Source organism: Musa acuminata, chromosome BXJ2-4 (assembly GCF_036884655.1).
Source record: "Musa acuminata AAA Group cultivar baxijiao chromosome BXJ2-4, Cavendish_Baxijiao_AAA, whole genome shotgun sequence".
Taxonomy (NCBI): Eukaryota; Viridiplantae; Streptophyta; class Magnoliopsida; order Zingiberales; family Musaceae; genus Musa; species Musa acuminata.
The window spans coordinates 375323-399506 of NC_088341.1; the positions used below are offsets into that span (position 1 = coordinate 375323).

Here is a 24184-nt window from a genome sequence, read left to right on the forward strand (position 1 = left end):
TTTGACACGATGGATGGTTAGGCCCAGATCCAAGTACAGTTCAGAGGTCTCAATCTTCGCCCTCATGCGTGCCCTCGTAAGGTGTTGCTTCGCCTCCTCGGCTTGGGGGCAGGCTCGAGTGAGCTGCAAGGATAGGTTTGTAACTTGGGCCTCCGCTGCCCTCCTCTCTTCATTAGGCTACTTTGCTTGGGCCTATAGGGTGGAGTTGGCCTGGGAGAGCTGGTTGATCAGTGCCCCCATGTCCTACAGACCATCAACAAGCATCATCATATAGTGGTGGTGTTGTACAAAGGTAGGAGCAAGGTGGTTAAAGAGGAAGACCAAAGAAAATAATAGATATGCTCAAGGAAAGGGCCTTAACAAGACTTCATTACGAGAATAATAGGTCCACCAGGATGAGGCTAAGCGACCCCCAATAGTAGGTCACGGTTGACCCAACCTCCTCCTATAGTTGTTGGTTCTCGGTCAGCCCCTCCCAACGTGGCTTCATTGGGGCACCTAGAGATGGAGCGATGTAGCTGGGCTCAGTAACATCAGATGAGTAGGAGGTGAAGAAGCTTTATTCCACTGAGGCATCAACAGATGGAGGTGGGGGGACGATCAGTAGACCCTTTGTAGTGCTCTTCTTTTTATTTGCACCATTGTTCAAAAAGACTCTTGCTTGCTGTTAGCATCATCCTTCTTCTTTTTATTGTTATCATTATTCTTTTTCTTATTTATAAAAAGGACATCTCTATCTCCTCCTGAAATAGAAGCTCCCGCTATTTGACGAGCTAAGGATTCCTAAGAAATAAGAAGATTTTTTAACTCTGCTAAGGATGTTTATTGAACTTATCATTGAATAGATGTAACATAAGGAATATATTCTTTTCGAAGACCATGAATAATATAACGTTTCATTCATGCATAAGAAATAAAGTTATTTGGATCTAAGAGTCATATTTCTGAATATAAATTTTTAATCTTCAAAAAATACTAAGAAATTGAGATATCACCTTGGATAGTATTTACCAAATCATTAGTCAGAGTCATATTCTTTTGGTTGAGCAATATATCAAGAGTGATCCAAATCTTTAAAGTTGATTTGCAACGAATAATATGTAGAAAGAGATCATGAGAAATAAATCTATTTAATACAAATTCAACTTTTACATTTAAAGTCCTTCGTCTCTGATGTCTCCGTTTGTGGTGTTGTTGTATTGTTACTAATCATATCCCATAAATCTTTCTTTATTGGATAAGACTCCAAATATGTCTTCTAGATCTTATAGTTAGACTAATTAAGAAATTCAATACCAAATTTACCAACTCAATTATAATATTTTATAATTCAAAATGATTATCTTCTTCATTAAGTAAATCTTAAAAATATAAATTATCACCCTTACGGCTCTGATATAATGTGAAAGAAGAAAGGATCACAACACTTTCTCAAATAATAATAATAAGATACTATTAGTCCAAGATCAAACTAAATAAAACAAGAATCGAAAAAGAAAAAAATTTTTGAACTTAAAAACACTTATAAATGTTAAACCTATTTTAGACTTGAGTTGAATACCTAAGGTTAAGATTTTTTATTAACATCACATATGTAAAATATAAGATTTTCTAATCTCTACAACTCTATCAATTTATTTGAAATCTTCTGAAATATAATTTAACGAAGAATTCTTTATTTTTAAAATTTTATCTAATTTTATTTAAAATATAAAATATTAATTTATGATCTTTAAAAATATACTCTAATTTCTTTTTAACACATCCAGAAATCATCATTATTATTAACAAACATTGCACCTCGCCACACCTTTTTCTTCTCTATATTATCTTGAGTAGAGTCTGGAAAAGACATCTTAGTAGTCCGCGCTGTCAACTCCGTACCTATCTCCTACATTTCTTTTCTCGTAATCATCCTCATGCCGCCACCTCTCTCTCTCCTCTCTCTCTATCTCTCTCTCTGGAGTGCCTTCGTCAACATGTCATTTGAATGGAGTTGGCAGACCTGCCCAGCGCAGAGAAAGGAAATGGATGAGTCATGTGGGACACTGTGTCACGACGACGATACCAAAGCAAGCATGGTGCGTTGTCACTACTTCACACAGCGCGTGTCAGCACGGCAGAGGTCAATAGTGACGCCTCTCACACCTCCTCGAAAGCATAATGACCAACGTTACCCCCCTTTGACACCCGGAAAGCATAAGAACAGGGAACCCGAGTCCTGGGAGATACAGATAGGGAGAGAGGAAGCAAGAAAGGGAAAGAGATCATGGCGACTCTTGCGATCCCCCATCCAGTTCCTTCTGCGGCTGAAGACGCCGAGCACATCCGGAAGGCCGTCCAAGGTATCCTCTTCCCCTGTAAAACATGCATCTTGGATTTTATTAGGTAGACGTTTTATGTATTTTTGTCATGCCCTTTTCTCACATGAGTTACAGTAGAGAGGATTGATATCTTGGCCCATGTCTTCCAGTTTAATGTTTGTGTTGGATGCCTGTGTTTTGTTTTCCCATTGGAAAAGATGCATTTTTCCAGTTGCATTTTGGACTTTATTTTGGAGATGTTTGATGTGTTATTGTCATGCCTTTTTGTCGCATGAGTTGCAATAGAGAGTGTTGATATCTCGGCCCATGTCCTCCAATTAATTGTTTATTTCGGATGCCTGTGTTTTGTTTTCCCATGGAAAAGATGCATTTTTCTACTTGCATTTTGTTTGATGTGCTATTGATTGTCATGTCTTTGTTTTCACATGAGTTGCAACAGAGAGGATTGAGATCTCGGCCCATGTCCTCGAATTTAATGTTTATGTCGGATGCCTATGTTTTGTTTTCCCATGGAAAAGATGTATTTTTCCACTTGCATTTTGTTTGATGTGCTATTGATTGTCATGCCTTTGTTTTCACATGAAATGCAATAGAGAGGATTGATATCTCGGCCCATGTCTTCCAATTTAATGTTTATGTCGGATGCCTATGTTTTGTTTTCCCATTGAAAAGATGTATTTTTCCACTTGCATTTTGTTTGATGTGCTATTGATTGTCATGCCTTTGTTTTCACATGAGTTGCAATAGAGAGGATTGAGATCTCGGCCCATGTCCTCGAATTTATTGTTTATGTCGGATGCCTATGTTTTGTTTTCCCATGGAAAAGATGTATTTTTCCACTTGCATTTTGTTTGATGTGCTATTGATTGTCATGTCTTTGTTTTCACATGAAATGCAATAGAGAGGATTGATATCTCGGCCCATGTCTTCCAATTTAATGTTTATGTCGGATGCCTATGTTTTGTTTTCCCATTGAAAAGATGCATTTTTCCACTTGCATTTTGTTTGATGTGTTATTGATTGTCATGCCTTTGTTTTCACATGAAATGCAATAGAGAGGATTGATATCTCGGCCCATGTCCTCCAATTTAATGTTTATGTTGGATGCCTATGTTTTTTCCCCATGGAAATGATGCATTTTTCCACTTGCATTTTGTTTGATGTGCTATTGATTGTCTTGCCTTAATTTTTCACATGAGTTGCAATAGAGAGGATTTTTGTTGGTTGCCTATGGTTTGCTTTCCCATGGAAAAGATGCATTTTTCCACCAGTAGTTTGGACAAGATGTTTGGTGTGTTATTGTCTTTCCTTTTTTTTATTCACATGAGTTGCAGTAGAGAAGATTGATTGATATATTGGCCCCATGCCCTCCAATTTAATGTTGACTATGTTTTGTTGTCCTCTAGGATGGATGCATCCCTTCCACTTACACTTGCATTTTGGATTTTATTGTGAAGATGCTTGATTTGATATTGTCATGTCTTTCACAAGAATCGCAATCGGTGATTAATATCTTTGCCCATGTCCTCCAATTTAATGTTTGTGTTGGATTCTTTTACATTATATTTATATATTTTTATATATTTATATATATAATTTGGACTTTATTATGAGGTTTGATGTGTTAGTGTCATGCCTTTATTGAAATAAAAGCCTATTGTTGAGAAATAGTGAAGTAAAAGCCTAACTATGAGACCTGTATGTGTTAGGATGGGGAACTGATGAGAAGGCATTGATTTTGGTATTGGCACATAGAGATGCTGCTCAAAGAAAGCACATACAATTGGCTTATGAAGAAATGTACAATGAGAATCTGATCAAACGACTCGAATCTGAACTCACCGGACACTTTGAGGTACTAATCATCGTGTCGTTTTCCTTTTCTTATTTACTTGGATGTCGTCATACATGGTTTCACCTTATTGGCATGCTTGGTTCTTCAGAGGGCTGTCTACCGCTGGATATTTGACCCAATCGAGCGTGAGGCTGTGATGGCTTACGTGGCTTTGAAGAAGACTTTCAACTACCAAGTGATCATAGAAATTGCTTGTGTGAACTCTTCAAAAGAGCTTTTAGCTGTGAAGGAGGCTTACCATGCTCGATACAAACACTCGTTGGAGGAAGATGTTGCTGCTCACACTGTTGGAGATTTCCGCAAGGCACGTCGTCCTCTGGAAAAATTTTGCATATTTTCACTTGTGGTACGAACATGTCTTTATGTTTCATTTATTTTTGCAGCTTTTGGTTGCACTAGTGAGCACATACCGATACGGGGGAGATGAGATCGATATAAGCTTAGCTAAATCGGAGGCCAGGATTCTTCAAGATGTGATAAAGCAGAAGAAATTAAACCATGAAGAGACCATCAGAATCTTGGGTACTAGAAGCAAGGCACAACTCAATGCTACTTTTAATTGCTACCGAGAGGATTACGGCACGCCCATCGAAGAGGTACAAAGCTGACTACTCAAACTCAAACACCAAATTGGAACTTATATCTGTAGTGAAATTAAGGTCTTTGTTACTCTGGTCAGTCTTTGGCCGGTGAAGATCCAAATGAATTTGCATCGGCACTACGGATGGCAATCGGATGCATCGTCAATCCGCAGCCGTACTTTGTGGAGGTGAACCAACCATAAGAGCTACCAAACAAACCAAAATTATTGTGTGCACTTACTTCTTCTATACTTATTTTTCTTTCCGAGCTGTAGGTACTACACGATGCTCTCAGCAAACCGGACACCGACGAAGACACACTCACTCGCGTGATCGTTACGCATGCCGAGAAGGACTTGAGGGGGATCAAGGAGATGTATCAGAGCAGAAACAATGTTCCTCTTGAGCAGGCAGTGCGCCAAAAGACTTCAGGCGACTACAAGACCTTTCTCCTTGCTTTGATTGGAAACTGATCATGCTTCCTTGGTGCGCTATGCTGCTGCTCTTTGGAGTGAACGTTGCTGTGAGACAATGGCTTTGTTTTGTGGGTCGAGTTTGAGGTGTTTCCAGCTGTGAGATGATGCCTGCGTGTGTGTGTGTGTGTGTGTGTGTGTGTGTCGGTGCAATTACTAGCTTATGATGTTGTGTGTTAAGGATGTGGGATGAGTTAATTTGACATGTCCAATATATTTATAAGCTTAAAAATGGAACAGCCCAAACGAAGAACATATGTCATATTAATATTCTTAAAAGAACACCAGGTGAAATGAAAAGAGGGAAAGACGGTAGTAAGCTTTGGCTCGATAAATATTTTTAATTGGATGATCGATAATCTAAAAGGCTTAATCTATCGAGGAAGATGGGAGAAAGTTTATGAGATACAGAAATGCATAGATTCACATCCTCGTCAATTCAGCTACGGAAATTAGAGATTTTAGAGTCTAAGCTTCATGTTTGTATGTTGTTGTTGACCTTTGATTACAAAAATTTAAAATTTTAAAAAATAAAATAAATATAAGATTAATGGGAGACGGAATGATTGCCATACGTATGTATCACCATCCATTTTTTCTCTAGTGGTTTTTTTTTTTATTTTTTTTATTTTTTATTCTCTCTCTCTCTCTCTCTCTCTCTGTTCATGCTGTGGTGTGAACGGGGTGGCGCTGATGTGATGCAGCTTCCTAATACCTGTGCCATGTAAAATAAATAATTATTCCACAGCTTTTGGCAATGATCTAAGCGCACTGTCAAATGTCACAGTGAAGATGTGATAGGAGAGAACAAGCCAACTTAAAATGATGAATGATCTAACCTGGTACCAGCTTAAAATGAATGATCAATCACACAAATAAACTTGCGGCAAATCTTACAAGACTTAAATGCACAATAAAAAGTTAGAATTAATTATTTCAAATGCAATTGATATTGCTGCATTGCACCAAAACACAAAACCTCTACTGTGATTCATTTACAAATTAAACACGAGAACTACTGTGAGAAGGCCTTTGAAGGCTTCATAAAGGGATCCATCACCAAAGCCAGTAACATTCAACTTACGCTTTCTCCCGTCAAACCCATCACCGCTCTCCAACATTGACCACCGCTCCACACTGCAACCAATCATTGTTACTTCTGATGAAACAATGAGCTAATTTGAGTACAAATCTAATTTTAGTCATAGTACCTTTCGCAGGTTTCTCGATCCAGGGGCCATTCATGATATTCAAAATGCTACAAGCATTACTGTATTCCAGATCAGGAAGCAACTTCGGCGTCAGCAAAAAACACCTACGGGTATACCAGCGTCATCAACACTTTGTGGTATTATCCTGATAAAAACTAACTGAGCATATATAAATAAAATTTTCCAAATCTTATAGATCTTTCTTACTGAGGTGTATTCGGTTGACTGGCTGCTCTGACAAGTTGTTGAAACATTTTTCTTTCATTTATAGGATCCATTCCTATGTTTTAAGAGATCGATCAAGGAAATCATATGATTGTAAAAAATCAAAGAAAAATATACCAAGGTGACAGCTTACCTTGATTTATCTCATCAACCACGCGGAAAGGGCAATTTGTAAGATCTTGAAGTGAAACAAGATAAAGAATTGTTGAAACCGAGCGCTCCTGAGATGATAAAAATCAACAGAAATAAGATCATCAGCGAGGTATATAAAAAACAATAAGAGATGAAGATATGATACCCCTCCAGACTGGTGATGGGCACTCAGCACTTGAAGTTGTCCAGATTGTCTGTCAAAAAGGGCAGTGGGTGACTGATTGGAATTACTAGAACAAACAATGAAAAAAGTACACTTCTCAACAACCAGTAGGCAAGATAGAAACAGCAAGCAGCAAAAAATTGTAGTGCTTGCATGTTTAATGACAAACATAATAATATTCAAGAACAAAACATTTCCAAAATTCAGACATGATTGCTGAGAACAATATGAATGTTCAGTACTTCCAAAATATAATAAACTGCTGGTTTAATGTTTCATTCAAAGATATAATGTGAACAAACAAAGCTGGTACATGCCAACTGTAAACAAGTTATCATGTTTATATAAACAAGTTATCATGTCTCTATCTGGATTAATTGGTAACTCTCAATAGGTTTTGCAGAAAGATGGCAAACATGTTAAGCTACCAAAATTTCCCAACATCAATTAACTTTCTAATAATGTTTTTTTCTTCGTCAATATAAAACTACCAATCACCATTCTAATTGGTCAACATGCCAAAACTAGATCAGAAATAGGTTAATACATTACAATTGTTGAAAGCTAACATATAAGGAGGCAGTGCATCATCCTATTAGAAGTAATTGACCCATCCATTACCAAAATTATAGAAACATTTGAAGATAACTTTGTACAAATAATGCCCCTTCCAAGGATAGGAGAAAAGTATCTTTGAGTTGGAATTTCCCCAAAGAGGTTAGTTCCTCTTAAGAGGGTCCTCTACTGCTGTACATTGTAAACAGATGTTTAGCAAATTTGCAACATTTACAAGATTTTTAGTACTTTGTTTAATTCTAAGGATGGACACCAAGGTCAAGAATTATGACCATAAAATACAATACTGAACTCTCAATGAGCAAATATATCGATGAAAGAAGAATTTTGAGTGCGGACAAATAAGTAATAATGCTTCCAATTTCAAGTAATTGATCAACTCTACTGTTACAAATCATCTATGTTCTTTTAAATGGGATGCCATTATTAAATAGTTTTTCTTGGTGAATCAACTAAATAAAATCAAAAATTAGATTGACTCATTCTTTAACATGTAGCTGACCTGAACTTCACTTTTATAAGTATTCCATACATGTCAAAATCCATGTCATGCTCATCTGCAAGATGACAAAAGACAATTTAAAGAGCACTAGATACAATTTTCACAGTTCCAACAGTTATTAAAAGATCATTAGCCAATACCAAGTGAAACCTCGCCAGCAACAGCCATCTCTCGAAAGTTACGACTAAAAGTATCATTTATCTTGGCAACAAGATTCCGCAATGTGGGAAGCCAATTTTCCTACAAAATATTATTTCAATAAGAACCCAGCTTAAACATTTCTACCAGTGAAAGCAGTAGAAGATGCATGTCTATTAGCATTAAAGAAGGTTTGTGTAACCTTTAAAGTATCTATCTCCCGTAGATATCTACTTAGTTCCTTGTCATCCACCGCAAGTTTAGCTGCTATGGCATCTATCTGTCAAACAAGGATATTAGTAAAATAGAATTTTCAGATTGCTCAATAGTTATGACTAAAGACACTAACTAGATTTACCTTGCATTGACGATTTTCATATTCTTCAAGAATATTCTGATTAAGAAACAGAATCGAGTTTGCTTCAGATATATTATCTTGGATTGCAGCTTCCAGTTCCTCTATTGTACCTGGCATCTGCAATCGTATTGATGAAGCAAGACATTGTTACCAAAAAACAAAGGAATTGACAAGCCACATCCAGCAAACCCAAATTGCTGAGAGTTCGGGCAAGTCAAATGTCATTCTTTAAATCCTAAAATAGAAGATTTCAGAACGGAATATAAATAAAGTATTTAGACTCTGAACATGCAAAAAAGACAGGCTTGAATAATTATAAAGATTTTGCATGTATGTAATGTTTTTCAGAGGCAACATCAATCAATATATTAACAATTAAAACTAAGAAACTTCCTGTCTTCAAACACATACATTATTTACAACACTGTAAGAAGATTCATGTATTCAACTTGTATACCATTCTGTACCTACTGTCTAGAATTCTTAAAAGCGAAAATAGTCCACATCAGATTACAATCATTTGCCCGTATAATGTTTATAGATCCATCGATGTCAATATGAAAGGTTCACAATAAACAAGATCAATGTTTTAATCGAGTAATTAATAGTTAATATTTATCATTTAATTTAGCTGTGGACATTCCAAAAGCAAATTTTGTACCTGTTCCAAAAACACATTAAAAAAATAAGACCAAGAAATAATATAAGTCTTTGTCAGCTACTAAAATATAGTACACAACATTATGCAAAATAATCTACATATTACGTCACATGTACCATAATACAACACAAATAGAACGTAGCAAATATGTGTAGTATAGATTGCATATAAGAACTAATAGAATTTGTAATGCACAAATATATGACAAATAAAAATAAATAGTAACATAAAATAAAAATTACAAAATGAAATTGAGGTTTCATGTAGTAACGAAATCATTAACATTTCAAAACAGTAATAAAATTTTAAGATGTTAGCTTCCAAAACCAAATTTATTTTAAAATTTTGAAAATCAATAATTTGTTAAGAGTAGTCAATTATTTGAACAGCGGAACAACATAATTATAAAGCTCTTGATGCCTGAGCTTCGGAATCATATTGACCCAACTTATCCAATCTGAATGTCATTAATTGCAAAGAGTTGGCAGCCAAAGGAAGGCAACCTGAAAAGTTTTTTAAAATTCATAGACCGGATTAGCTTAATAAACATCAAGAATAACTATCACCTTCAAGAATTCCTGACCAAGATCTTCAGTGATAATTGCAACAGATTCAGCATGACGCTTTGCATCATGGAGTTGTTCTTTACACTGCTCAGTTTCTTTTTTGCCTGCCATAATCAGTATAGTGAAGATCAAACATTAAGTTAATTATACAACATTTGATATATATAATTATATATAACATTAAGATGATTTAAAAAGAGAAAGAGAAAGAGAAAGAAAAAGAAAAGAGAAAAGGACAAACAGCTATTAAAAATTAAACAAGTTAGTGCTTGTTACCACCTGATACAATTTGGTACTGCTGTCTTTACCATCCAGTAAAGTTCAGTGTTCGTGAACTTAACAGATGGTACTACCCATATGATACCGAATAACCGGACAAAATTGGTAAGGGCCCACATCCTGGTTGACTGCCCCACCAGTATGGGAGGTATTTAAACGTTGGATAACATAACTACTAGCCTTTGAGTGGTCAAAATCTATTATCGCATGCTATCCATTGGTTGAATCATTATAAATAAATGAGATGCATGTAGAACAATTTCAGGCCACTGAATCCACATTTCCTGGTTCTATGAAACCAGGAACAAGTTTACAGATGCTGCACAGTGTATCCATATCTAATCATGTAGAAACTTTACTGACTTGTTACTAGTGGCAGCTTATGACATTTAACGGCACCCCTATACTTGACATTGTGAAAAGAGCCATCAAAGTGTCAAATTGCAGATTTTTCAGAAGTGCATAAACATATCTTGGTAGATTTTCCAAATATAGAACAAATTATAAGTACTGTACAGTGTAGAAATACCCCAATCATGTAAAAACTTAATTTTTTCCATAAGCTGTCACTAGTCTTGAGTTTATTTACTTTAGACTCCTCAGTTAATTGATACAGTGAACAAAGTCAAAAACTGCATGCACATAATCTCCTTAAATTGTCACAGACTGAACATACCACCTAACTGTAAAAAGAAATTGTATAAGGTTTTCTGAAGCAAAAAAGTAAACTTACAATTGCCAAAATGTGTAGTGGCTACCAAAGCAGACTTCTCATGTTGCTTGAGATCAGTCTCCATTTCTCTGATCTAAACAATGGTCATATCAGAACAACTATATGAGTTTCTATGAGTAATTAGTCACAAAAAATTGATAGTTCTAACAATACTTGAGAAATCATGATAAGAATAACTCCTTATATCAAGCAAAATGGGAAATGGAGGATGCCTTTTAGGCTACAAAGAAAACAGACTACAAGGACCTGGTATTCAACTATTGGTTTAAATAAAGCCCTTTTTTTATTTTCTTTCATTGACCTCATTGGGCAACTGCCAATTCTGTAACATTTGGAACTTCAAATTATACACGATATTTGTACACATATACTGAGAACTACAAAAATCAACAATCTTAAGCTAAACTTCCAACCTTGATCTGCAACTTGATAGATATGAAGTCAGACAAATAATTGATCATTGAACTTTAAAATCAAACCTTGATCATTTCAGAGAATCCTCATAGATATGGATGCTTGCAAATGTTGATGTCCAGACAAGCAAGGAACCTCTTTTCATGACTCACAGCCATCACGTAGGTCACAATGGAGCATCCACAATGGAAGTAAGTCTTGATCTCTTCTGTGGCAACAAACTACCATGTAACTCAGATTAATTTTTCACTTCATGTTTTAATGATCTTTTAGCCTTGTATTTACTTTCTTGTGCATGACTCCTGAGATTGCGTGCTCTCTATTTTAACTCTTGAAATCATATCCCAGTTGGTTACTGTAAAGAAACCATGAATATTATACCTTATACTGTGATTAAACGTTGCTTTGACAGTTGTGTTAGCCTCAGACTACGAATAACGAGTTAGATATGGAAATTAAGCTAGCTCCTTGAAAGCAGCCCTTATTCCTTCTGCAGCTTATAATGCGCAATTAAACCAAAGCATACTAGCAGAATAGACTTATCTCCTTATCAACAATCCTTAATTTGACAGAATCTACTGAATGGGATAATGATGAGTATAGCAATGAGCAAAAGAGACAAAAGAAATAAATTTAACCATAAAAAAAAATAACATACATAAGTGACACGAGATTACAAAATTGTAATTTTAATGCAAAAGAACTTTACAGTAACTAAATGATTCAACGTGTCAAACTTATCCAGTACAACTGCCAACAATAAGAACCTAAGCGATTAATCAACAATCAGCAATGTTAATATTAGGAATATTCACCTTTCCATCAAGCTCCAACGACATCATGTGCTTCTCAGCACATTTCCATTTGAGAGCAACTGCCTCGATCAGTGAATTCTGAAGATAAACCCATAAAATGTTTAGGGAAGGTAGAAATAAGAGACAAAGCTGCAAATATACACTAGATGGATCTTAGGTGCAGAGATATGCATCTGGATACAGCCTGACTTTAATTTTAATTGCCATTTGGAATCGTTTCTCGTTCAACTTAGCAGCTTGATCAATAAGCTTTTTTGTGCCTAACTCCAGGTCATCCTCTTTGTTGAGGGAATCAAGTTTGCATCTCCTTTGTACTGAAAAAATAATCATTAAATCAACCATGTTACAGCACATACAATTTTATCAGTAGTTAAAAACATAAATGCAACTGATGCAGCATGTACCAACAAGACGTTCCAGGTCACAGCGCTTCTTCTTCGCAAGTTTGTAAGATTGGGTTATTTGATCCTGTGGAAAATTTGGAGGAAAAGTATGATCTAAATCAACCATGAAGAATAACCTGAATGAGTTATATAGATGTCTTTTGGCAACAAACCTGTTGTTTGTGCAAATTAGCTTCTTCATCTTCTAATTGTCTCTGTTGTGCCTGAAGCATTTTCAAGCTACCTTCCAGTTCCCCAATCACTTGTTCTAGCTCAACCTTCGTAGACTTGAGCTTTTCTAAATCGCCAACATCCACACCTACAGAAGTAGCATCATTCAGCCTAGTGAGTGTCACAATGCATATTCACTCATAAGAATTAATTAGAACTGAAAAGGATACTAAATCTTACTGCACGAGAAAAGACGCGAGGGAGGGACTGAGTCGACTAATGCTGAGATGTGGCCACCATATCTTGACATGGACCATCGATAGTGACTCTCTGGAGTCCACAAATCCAATATTCCTAGACGTGACACCTCATCTGCCCTCCGGTCAGTATCACGCGAACCAATGTACTAAATAGAAAAGAAGAGTCATACAAGCATAAACCACTGAATGAAACATAACATTGATTCTGCCATATTCAATTATAAATTTAGGATCCAAAGCTATATGACAAAATCGCAACCATGGTTCAGCAAAGCAAGCATACAGATTTTTCCAAGGCAGCCTGGCTAATCAAAACATCTTTAACAGCATCAGGAGCTTCAAAAACTTGATCAAGCCTATTGTAGATACCAAGCTCACGCATCTGCAAACAAATTAAACTACTACTTACCAAGAAATTCCACTATATAGAATGCTGAACATTAACTAGATCAGCTATATTCAGTTACCTCATGTGAAACTTGAAAGAGCACTCTATTGATGCCTCTACCTTCCACATAATTTAGAATTGGGATATCATATGATTTAAGATTTCTAACTAGGAAATCTCTATCTGCTGAATCCTGAGTAATGAATGACTGCAATGAGAAAAAAAACAATATTAGACAGAAGAGGGGGTAAGCCATGATACCATGCTAAGATTGCACCTTTGACCCCTCATTTAGACAGTGTACGAGTCAAAAGTGCAGCCCCTCTGCTTTAACTGGGAACAATGATCCTCTCTAAAGCCCACATTGTTAGGAGCCTTTAACAATGAGCTTCCCTTTCTCAGAAGAGGAAAAGAAGAAGAGGAGGAAGAAAAAGAGACGAGGGAAAATTCAAAAAAGGATGTAGTTAACATGTACCTAGCCTTAAATGAAAGGATATCAACAGAAAAAAACAATATATACATATATATATGATGCTTACAGATCCTCCCATGGTCACTACCTTTATAGTCTTGATCAAGGTTCACCGTACCGCTTAGTATGGAAGGTATGTACTAGTCCAACAGGAGACCGATATAGGTGGTACATTAGTACAACCTCATATACCATGTGTTGGTATACTCGGTATGGCTCGATACAGCTCGGTACATACCGTACCAACAACTGGTTGGTACACCAGTACAGACTGGTAAGGCGAACCATGCTCTTGATGCCAACTTATGTGAATAGCATGAAAAGAACAAGGTTCATGACCCCATATAGTTGGGACATTACAGCATACATCAGCTTGGAGAAACATTTAGCAAATGTTTCATATGTATTACAAATTAGAATGCATAGAACAATCTTGCATGCGAAGTTGGATAAAATGATATTACAGTACCTTCCATATGTAGTTAGGCACATGCCTTTCCAAGTAGGAGGCATGAAGCAGATCCGGAACATTTACCTGGGAACAAACCACCAAAGAGTCTAAATTTGTCAAGACACTTGAAAAAAGACAAGCTATCAAATAAGTAAGATCTAATCTAAAACTTGATGGATGCACCTCAAGGAGAACAGGCCCATATACTTCTTTCCTTAGCTCACTTCGATGCTCTTGAACCCACTTGTAAGCCTCGAATATTTTATCTGAACCAGAATTTCGTAAAGCTTGAAGAAGTTTGTTGTTATTGTTTTCCATCTCCTTTAACCTAAATCATTGCAGCCAGCAGTAATTCACATGAATCAAGAAAGCACCTGCATCCAACAATCTATCAGTAAAAACAAACTACCTGTCAATGTACTGCTTCAAGATCAATTTCTTCTGAAGTAAGATATTTTCTTTCTCTTTCCTTTGAGATTTCACTTCATTTGCATTAATTCGGAGCTCAAGTATTTGATTACCTATTCTTTCCTGCCAATTTGAAATGCATTAGTCAAGCAAACACGAAAATCACAATTAGAAATAAGGAGTATACCATTAACAAGCTTAAGCATTTCAATTCTTTAATTGTCATAGACTATCTGTTTTGATAATAAGCTGGAAAATACAATCTAAGAGAATTTCATGTCAAACCATGATAATGTCCTGCACCATATCAGGAGGGATCAAGGAACTGAAGATAAAAGAAACTGAATGGAAGCAGCCATGGAGAACATGGCCCTAAAGAACAAATATCATGAATCTGCTGTTGCTGTTGTATTTATCACATGCTATTAACATTTAAACCAGGGAACTCAATTTTTTGCCTAGGCCAGTCTGTACCACTGGTATTTACCGGTCCAGGCAAGAATCTGCCGCTGCTGCTGTATTTACCGGTCCAAGCATGGTGGACCTGACCCATATCAGGTGGTGCACTCCAGTTTAATTAAAAAACCCTGATCTCTCTCTCTCTCTGTGTGTGCACATGTTACCTTGGTACTTTCTAGCATATGATGTGTTGGTGCGCCAGAACAGATTGGATCCATGCTGGTCTAGACATGGACCGACAAAATCCCATACCTGAAATTGCATTCCTTGGTTTAAACTAAGTTGTACCTTCAAAAATATTGATTCTCAATAAATTGTGCTAAGCTGGAAAAAGAATATGAAGAAATTTTATTACTTATGTTCAGTTTTAAAATTTTCTTTTATACGATAGATTAACTTATGTACACAGCCATCAGCAAGCAAGTAGAAAATTCATACATCTCTTCCTGCTAAAACTAAAATATCAAATTTATCTGTCCAATTTTAAAATATCATAAGTATATACAATAAGCCTACAAGGAAGCAAGGAGAAATTTCATAGAGGGTCCAAAACACTAAAATTTAAAATTTATCCCTTGAAACTTAAAAATATCATAGATATACATGTAAAATTGAAAACTATGCTCCCAAAAAATTGAAAACTACAAATATGCCCCTTCAGTCATCAACCATCAGTTTATTGTTTGTTTTTTTATTATGGACAAATTAGGCCCACCTAGCCTTTTCAAATATGAACCCACCAATTCTAATGTCAGACATTCATAAATGCCAATCGAACAATTTGACCCATTCCTATAAGTGGAAAGCACCACTCCCTTCCATCCACAATATATAACCATTTATACTGATATCATAAAATAATTTGAAGTTTTGGTAAAATGGTGAACATATTCAGCTAATGGACAAACATTATTGATGAAGAATAACAAACCAACATACAATTTCATCTGTTGGAGCTTCATAAATTGGATTATCTGCAAGCTCCTTTTCAGCAGCAAGAAGATCTTCTTTTGCTTTTGTGATCCTTTGTTGACAAGATTCTTCGTGCCTTCTTAGCTCTTCCATTTCGGCATATTTTCCTCGCACTTGCACCACCTAATACAGTAATATTATTTATTTAGCTACTTTTTGTTCGATAATAGAATAGCATATGTTGCCTCATAAAGGAAAAAAACAAAGGCACAAACAAAATAAATGAACTTACCATTTCACTTTCCCGCTCAAAAACTTCCATGCGTTTCTTTGCATTGTCAGTTACTTGATTGCATATTTTCTTGCTAGTTGATTCATGCATTGCTTTCTCTTTCTTCCGTTCCCTACATATGACAATGATGACACTAGCTCAGCTCAGGCACCATTTATGCTACTATTAACACAAACAAGTTGATTATACAAGTTGCTTGGTGAAACTTAGATAAATTCAAGTAACTAAACTAAAAATTCACTAAGTCCATCAAATAGCAGGCAATCTATGGTTTTCTCCCATATCTGGAGGCAAAATTGACATGCATCAAAAAGACCAATAACATCAAAGTCAACCATTCTACTGTGTCCTCCAGCTAACCAAGCAAAAATTCAGATTTAGCCATCATAACTTCAAATCCTCGATGTGAATCAGATGCCCACCTTTTAACATGACCATTTCTAAATATTAAACATTTCACCAATCCATTTCAATTGATCGTCTCCTGTCATCATTGTACTTTACTCTTTATCCTATTTGTACGGGTTTGCAATGTTCAGCTTGCTGCAGAGTTTTGTCTAATCAGCTCTCAGACGTGGAAGGTAGATGGTGTTTCCATGAAAAAAAATTGTCAATAATTTTGGTAAGCAAATAAAAAAGATGACAAGATGATTTAAGAAAGAAAGAAGAAACAATTGGTAAATGAGAATCTATACTGTAAAGTATAGATTTACATATTACATATCATTGACCATATCCAAGGATTGGCAAAATTCCTACCAAAACAGTTTTTCAAGCGTATGTTGAGCTATTCCACACAAGTATAATTCCAATGTCATGGTCCGACCTGATTGGATAAGTAACAAATTATCATATTGAGTATGAACTTGTGCCTCATGATGCTTAGCCCCAAGTTAATAGTATTATATCCAATAGACTATTATAAATCAATCTAAATATTTTTCCAATTCCAATGTAAGACTAAATGTTACAATCTTTCCCTCTCAAGGGCTTGACATTCTCGCCAAGCACCAATATAACCTACATCAATCCCTAACATGGTGCATGTGAAGCCTAGTTTAGTGGTAGCTCTATACTATGACGTGCCTTTTAGCTCCGTCCACAATTAGTCCATTCGTATTTGAACCCCTTACCATGCACAATAATAGTTTGGCTCTGACACCTCCAATGGGAAAACTAACTCATTAACTTATTAAATCTAAATCACTGGTCCAAAATTCTAAAGCTCGAGTCTAGGTGGTAGTGTACTCAGCAGGTCCTTTTGTGTCAATCCAAATATTTGTCCACTTCCGACTTAAGATTAAATCAGGATGTTAGATCCAAAGTCATAGTACCAACATGAAGTTGGTTGTATCCATAATTCTATATAAATTAGCTCAAAGAACCAATGTTCTACAGTCAAAAACCATATAAAAAAACTATCATGTTGCATTAATAGGAAAAATCATATATGTCTCCTACACGAGAAACACATGACTAAGATCCATCAAAAAGGCTCATATTTCAGCAAATAACAAGTTTCAGTTAATAGATTAATAAGCTTTTCAAAAAACATAGGAGTTTCACACACAGAATGCATGTTTAGCAATATACTGAGAATTAATCTTGAGCAAGCAAATGTCTCTAATCATCTTTTGAAATCAACCATGAACGATCAACCTGAGCTTACATATCCAAGCATTGTGTTCAAAGGGGCAAGTAAAAAGATGTGTACACTGAAATAAGTTATGTGATTATATAACAGAGCTTGCTAAGGGTACATACTCTATAGGCCTTTTAAGATCATTCAAAATTTTAGCAGCTTTGTCCATCTTTTTCTTAGCTTCAGTCTCCTGTTTCTTTGCTTCCATATATTCCATTTTCTTCATGTCATATTTAAGCCATGGAAGTTTCTTTTTCATCAAGTCAACCTGTGAATAGCAGAAGGCATCACAGATACTGCAAAACAGTCAAAATATTGATAAAACAACTTTTGACAATATGCTCACGAAGTCTAAAAGTTTCTGCCTTTGGCGAACACGTTCTACATCTTTCTCTAGCTCAGCATTGAGGGTCTTAAGCTGATTTAGAGTATCTCTATTCTGCCTGACACTCTAGAAGGAGCAAGCCAAAAGCAAATGTTAAAAATTGTTCCAAGTACTAGCAAGAATCAAGAAAGAAAAAAACAAATGATTCTGCCCATTTGAGGACCTTAAACAACTTGTGAAAGAACAGATCAAACTAGTAGCTTATTGGTTAAAAGAATTAGGTTTAAACTTTTATACATCATCAAAAAGAAACATCGGAAAGGATACCACTTCAAGTTTCTTGATTTGACCACTTTTCTCAATAAGTTCTTGATGCTGGACTGGCAAGTCAGGATTACCAACAGCTTTTTCTGTTTCTTCTAATAATTGTATTGGCGTCAGCTTAGCAAACTCGCATACACGATCTTGGGGCAAGAACTATAACATAAATGCACAGAAGAAAAATAATAAGTAATCCAAGAAACACACTACACGGTTAACCAATAGCACATTAATGCAGAAGCAGGGCAAAACACAAGAAAGCCTTACACAGTTTGCATATAGTCAAGATTAGAAACAATTTAATCTTATAAAATTAAGAACTAAACAATCATAAAGAAAACGACAAATTAGAACTTAGACTTCACATGGAAAATATATTTGAAAGAAAATAACGGATCTTAAACCCAGAATGTTTGATTCTTTCAGCTGTGAAGATCTGAATCGTGTAAACTTCAGAGTGCAACAGAGCATTGGAAGTCGGAAATCTGACTATGATGACATCAGGAATCACCTGTCTTCTCTGATCCTTATGGGATTTAGGGGTTGTTTGGTGAATTTTCTCATACTTCTGTTTGGTATATAGTCTGGGATGGATTGGTGATCTCACTCTACTAGAAGTTGTCTCAAATCAATGCTAAAACTCTTAGAATAACTGGTGGCAGAACTATTTATGAAAATCATTATTTGACCAAGAAAAAGGTTCACTTCTTTTTCATTTTTGTTATGGGTGAAAAGATCATTATGGATGGATGTTTTGATGGTTCTAACTGATGTTTTTCCTAGTTTCCTTTTGACTTCTGCTTACTTCAAAAAAATGTTATGGATCTTCTGATGGTTATTGCTTCCTTTGATGTTTTTTGTTCTTGTTGGTTTTTCTATGTTTGTACTCTCATTTCTTTAACTAAAAGAGTTTTGATAGTTTTACCTTCGCTTTGCCTCAAAAGAAATAATATGTGCCACAAACCCAGCCCGCCACCCTAAACCTGACAGGAATTAAGGTATGTTTTTAAATGAAAGCCTTTAGTGCAGTGTAAACTCAAGCCTGAATGAATTTACTAAGTCTGCTAAAAAACCTATAATACTGATTCTAATAAGTAATAACAGCTCAACAAAAAGGAGTTTAACTATAGCGAGTCCAGGCATGTGTCTTTTGGTAAGTTAATGAACATGCCTGATTACCTGATCCTAGGCCTAAGCTATAGACTTTGGCTGACCCAGGCCATTGCTTCCTGCGCAAAGGACCAATATGTGCATAAAAGAAGATATTATTTTCAATAGTGCATCTAACAATCTAATCTATGGAGGAGCATTCATTGAAAATGTTGTGATAAAATTAAGAAAACCAAGAAAAACAACAAAAAAAGAGTAGCAAACCATGGAAATCAAAAGCTTCTTTCATCCACCTAAATACTATTGAGAATATGGAAAACCTAACCGCCCAGAACACAGTGGGAACTTGTAATGATTCCACTCCCTCGTGATTTTAAAGGCAACTCAACTTGTCATGAACTGAAGGGAAATTTTGAAAATAGAGAAAGATCTAAATTCTTGAAGTAAATTGAGACAAAGGAAAAAACACATTTGTTCAAAAAGCTTCCAAGCTTGTCCCTTGTTGATCAGTCATAACTCGCATTTTATAGAGAACAAGGATAATAGGTCTATATCAAATGAATTGCATCACCTAGACCATCAAACACCAAGCAAAAGCCCTCATCTTACGCACACAACAGGCAGTCTCATAATTGAATATTTGACATAAAGGATTTGTTGGTTGAGTCTACAGAACATTTTGTTGACAGAAAAAGTTGACCAATCCCAAGCTGGCTGTTGCATGTGTACAGATTAAGAAGGGCCGACCAATCTCAAGAATGCACCCATCAACAGACCTCTTATTTGTCCTCTTCGTATCTTTTTTTGTAGATACATAATCATAAGAAAATCCTTCAAACAGTACCTCTCATAAAAAGAGGCTATCTTTCTTGAGGAATGACAACATCTATATGAGGGCACATGCAATGTATAAATGCCTAAGAAATGTGGACTAAGTTACCATATTCCACCAATTACACCCACCATCATCAATCAAGAGCAGTCAAAATTCTAGTTCATATTATAACGAGGGGTTTCGAGAAGGCGTATTGACAAGGTTGCACCCTGATAACTTAGGTCGACAAACACAATTAAAAAAGATAAATAAAAGAAAAAAACCATACACTATGATAAGGTCAAGTCTATTGGACCCCTACAAGCATAGATAACCAAACAAAATATGACAACAGAAAGAAGGGCTTATTATTAGTCAATTGATAACACCTATCACAAGTGAAATGATATTGTATTAGTTAATTCATGAACAACTGCATTGACAAAAAGAATTGTCAGATACAATAAATAATCTCTTGATAAATCAAGTTGCAAAAACTAGGGGAATGACAGAGTAAACTCCACCTCACCTTATTGGAGTGGCTTCTACCAAGGAAGAGATATAATTTACAGGAGAAGTTATTTTAAAATCGGTAACTGTTGTTGCTTAGATCCATGAATTTCAAACTCAAAACTGTGACAAATTTTTTCAATAGTTTTATGCTACCATGAGAATATCTATTATTTCTAAAAAATATTACTGATTTTTGTTCCCAAGGAGACATATTTCCTAATGTCGATAACATCATCAAATGCAAAAACCATAAACCCTTTTCAGTACACCTAATTCTAAGAGGATGTATAAAACCAGATGTTATTTGTTGTTATAGAAAAGGAAAGGAAAAGAAAGGAAAGATCTGCACTAATCATCTGAGGGAGAGTAATGGCAGAGAGGAAGGCCTGCAAACAACATTTCTATTTCCCAGTAAAACACCCATGAAAAACCTCATACTAGTCATCCAGACCCTATTTTTTTCCAAAATCTTGGATGCTGACTAAAGATTACTTGTTTAAGTAATGAGAGAACACTAGGTGATTATAATCTGTAGAATCTGATTCTGCCACCAAACAGAGATCCAAGGATTTGGGCTCATATGGAATTCTATGCTAGAAGAGAACAACACAATATCCAGATCCCAAAGAACCAAAAGCATTAGGCAGCTCATCTTATGATGAAAACTAGCAGCTTACACCTTCAAATCAACATCTTCTAATATTTGGCCATATCAAACGATAGCTGGCCCAGATCTGACACAAATAACAGATCTAAATGAATGTTTAAAATGACTCACCAGTGGACTTAAATTCAATGAAAGTCAACTCAGTAGAGATAAATGATACTCTAAAACCTACATTAGTCTCAATTTATTTGTATAACATGTATATCAGCAATAAACCTTAATTTGGGGCATTTCTGGACTAGGCCATTAGGATCATGTTACTCACAAAGGGGCCAAAAACATGGAAGAGCACCAAAAAAGACAAGCCTTGCAATGCCAACAACTGCAAAAGATAGCCGTTGACAATTCTTCTGAATAAAGATCAGAATGCAAGGCAGAGGAAAGCTAAGTGCATAAGGCTTATGCTATTAACAGACCCTTTTACGCATAGAAAAGACTTCATACGCTGCACTGAAAAGATGCAAAAATGAAAATCTAAGGTACCATTAACTTTGGCAACAATAATAATAAACATTATGCATTGGCCGTACAGTTATTTCAAGAAAGTCTTGAATAACTTACTTGCGTCAAATTGTTAACTTGGATATTGAACTTTTGAATAATCGTAATAACATCCCTTTTTGGCACTGCCACACCTGCAATGAAGACTATCCTTTATTCCTGTATTTGAACAAATACTTTATCCTTAAGTCATAAACAATTCAAAATATGGAACAAGGTTCCATAAACTAAAAATATATAATAAAAGCATGAGTTCAAGGTGCTCATTACCTCTGGAAATTAAACTGCAAAACCAGTGAACCATGAACTAAACAAGGTGCTTCATAAACCAACAAAGAAAATGTTAACAAATGTGTATCGGTAAAAGCATCAGATTGTTATATACTAGTTTCTCAAGAACTTGGGCTCAACTTGGATTACAGTCATGTGAGTTGTACCGTAACAGATTCAGTTAGAGCCTGAGGCTCATACCAAGGCTTACTGGTGAGTGCCTCTCGATCATGGATAAATATGCCACTCAAGGAATCAGACAAAGCTTATATGAACTCTTCAAGCAAAATAAGATGCAACCAAAAGAGGACATGGATGATTTTGGCTGTAAGATCATTTGCTTGCACATGAGTGAGGGTTTTAAAGCTCGATGAGGCTTTCCAACAAGTCTAAAATGAATGGGATCTGTGACATGCACACATATGCTTATAACTTACTTTTTGTTAATGGAGTGCCCGAAAGAACACTTCATTATGATCCGAGAGGAAAAATACATGAAAGTCTAGCCTGATAAAGAAAGCTACTCAAACCGAAATCTCAATTATCTTCGATTTGGATCATTTGCCATCAAGTAATCGTAACAAAATATTTCAAAGAAAAAAGAGTAGAAAAAAAAACTTTTAGTATTCCTGATGATAACATATCAGGACCAAAATTCTACATGAAATATCTTTTTTCTTTCGGACAGAGATTATAGGAGCAGGAAAGACGAGTATAAAGAGATCAGCACTTGCCCAGACTAGTCAGGCAGTCGTTAAACAAGAACACTTAACCCCACGAAGTGCGAGAAGAGATTATACCATTAATGGCCCACTCAGACCTGTTCGATGTGTCAATCTTCCTCGTAATGACAATCTTCTCCAGCTCAGTCTCCCCTCTCAAAGATATCTTTATATAACCGGACTCCTCACCCCGCTTCACGAATGCCCCCACACTAGAAGCTCTTCCAAGAAGCTGAAGCAAAAACCCGTCTCACCCTTTTCCTGATCACACACACAAAGATATAGAACAATTGGGTGTGAGAGATAGAGAGACCTGGGGCTCTCCAGCGAGGCCTAGTGCGATGGCGCAGACAAGGGAACTCTTTCCGGAGCCATTGGGACCAATGACCAGGTTGAGGCGGGAGCCGGGCTGACACTTGAGGTGGTCGTAGGTCATGAAGTTGTGGATCTCGATCTCTACGATGTTGCCCGGCAAGTAATCATCCTCCCCTCTGCAATAAAAGTGTTTCACTTCTTGGAGAGGCAACTTCTGTAAGAGAAAGTGCAAGCGAGAGAGATGGGTTCGATCAGGAGTACCTCTGGTTCAGCTTGGAGCGTTTAGCAGCACGGTGCGCCATTAGAGGAAACGGGGAGAAGCCACTCTGTGTCGCCCTCCCCTATTTCTCCATTCTCGAGGATAGAGCGAGCGAGGAAGAAGATCGTTACTGCATCGGATTGTGAAGCCCTAGGGTTGTTTGGCACACCAAGAGGTACGCAATGGGACGGGGTGCTACAGGAGGCGCGAACGTTTTGCCATAAATAAAATAGGTAACTAAAAGAAATTGGACGATTTTTCGAAAAAGCCTTTTTTTTTTTTTGGTTTTCGGATTAAACAGCATTATTTTAAAAATGCATAACATAGATTTTTTACAATAATAGTCATTAATGTCAGATTTCTATATGTAAATAAATACATATGAGATATTGGAATGTAGCAATCTGGATATTGCAAATATTAAAACAGGCACCTGCTATAATTGTTGTATTTCGGTGATGACGAGTCTTATGACAGGGCAAAAATCTCCAATTGGTTAGTT

At 36.1% G+C, this 24184-nt stretch overlaps 2 protein-coding genes across 2 annotated transcripts; one reads left to right on the plus strand and one right to left on the minus strand.

Moving 5' to 3' along the window:
• Window positions 1-2185: 2185 nt before the first annotated feature.
• LOC103980442 (annexin-like protein RJ4) lies at window positions 2186-5488 on the plus strand. Its single transcript, XM_009396867.3, has 6 exons — window positions 2186-2345; window positions 4034-4179; window positions 4268-4483; window positions 4563-4775; window positions 4859-4948; window positions 5036-5488. The coding sequence occupies exons 1-6, from the start codon at window positions 2270-2272 to the stop codon at window positions 5231-5233; spliced, it is 939 nt and encodes a 312-aa protein (XP_009395142.2). The 5' UTR covers window positions 2186-2269; the 3' UTR covers window positions 5234-5488.
• A 562-nt stretch (window positions 5489-6050) lies between these two features.
• On the minus strand, window positions 6051-23886 carry LOC135609344 (structural maintenance of chromosomes protein 5-like). The gene is made up of 30 exons (XM_065102493.1): window positions 23685-23886; window positions 23422-23599; window positions 23187-23340; window positions 22177-22250; window positions 18518-18667; window positions 18212-18316; window positions 17988-18133; window positions 16224-16335; window positions 15959-16114; window positions 14562-14683; window positions 14336-14480; window positions 14171-14236; window positions 13309-13437; window positions 13125-13223; window positions 12822-12987; window positions 12584-12729; window positions 12432-12495; window positions 12217-12341; window positions 12028-12105; window positions 10799-10871; window positions 9787-9890; window positions 8560-8676; window positions 8404-8481; window positions 8204-8303; window positions 8064-8118; window positions 6968-7016; window positions 6803-6890; window positions 6652-6724; window positions 6445-6548; window positions 6051-6370 (listed from the first exon to the last, which is right to left on the minus strand). Exons 1-30 carry the CDS (start codon window positions 23723-23725, stop codon window positions 6309-6311), a joined length of 3159 nt encoding a protein of 1052 aa, XP_064958565.1. The 5' UTR covers window positions 23726-23886; the 3' UTR covers window positions 6051-6308.
• Window positions 23887-24184: the final 298 nt, after the last annotated feature.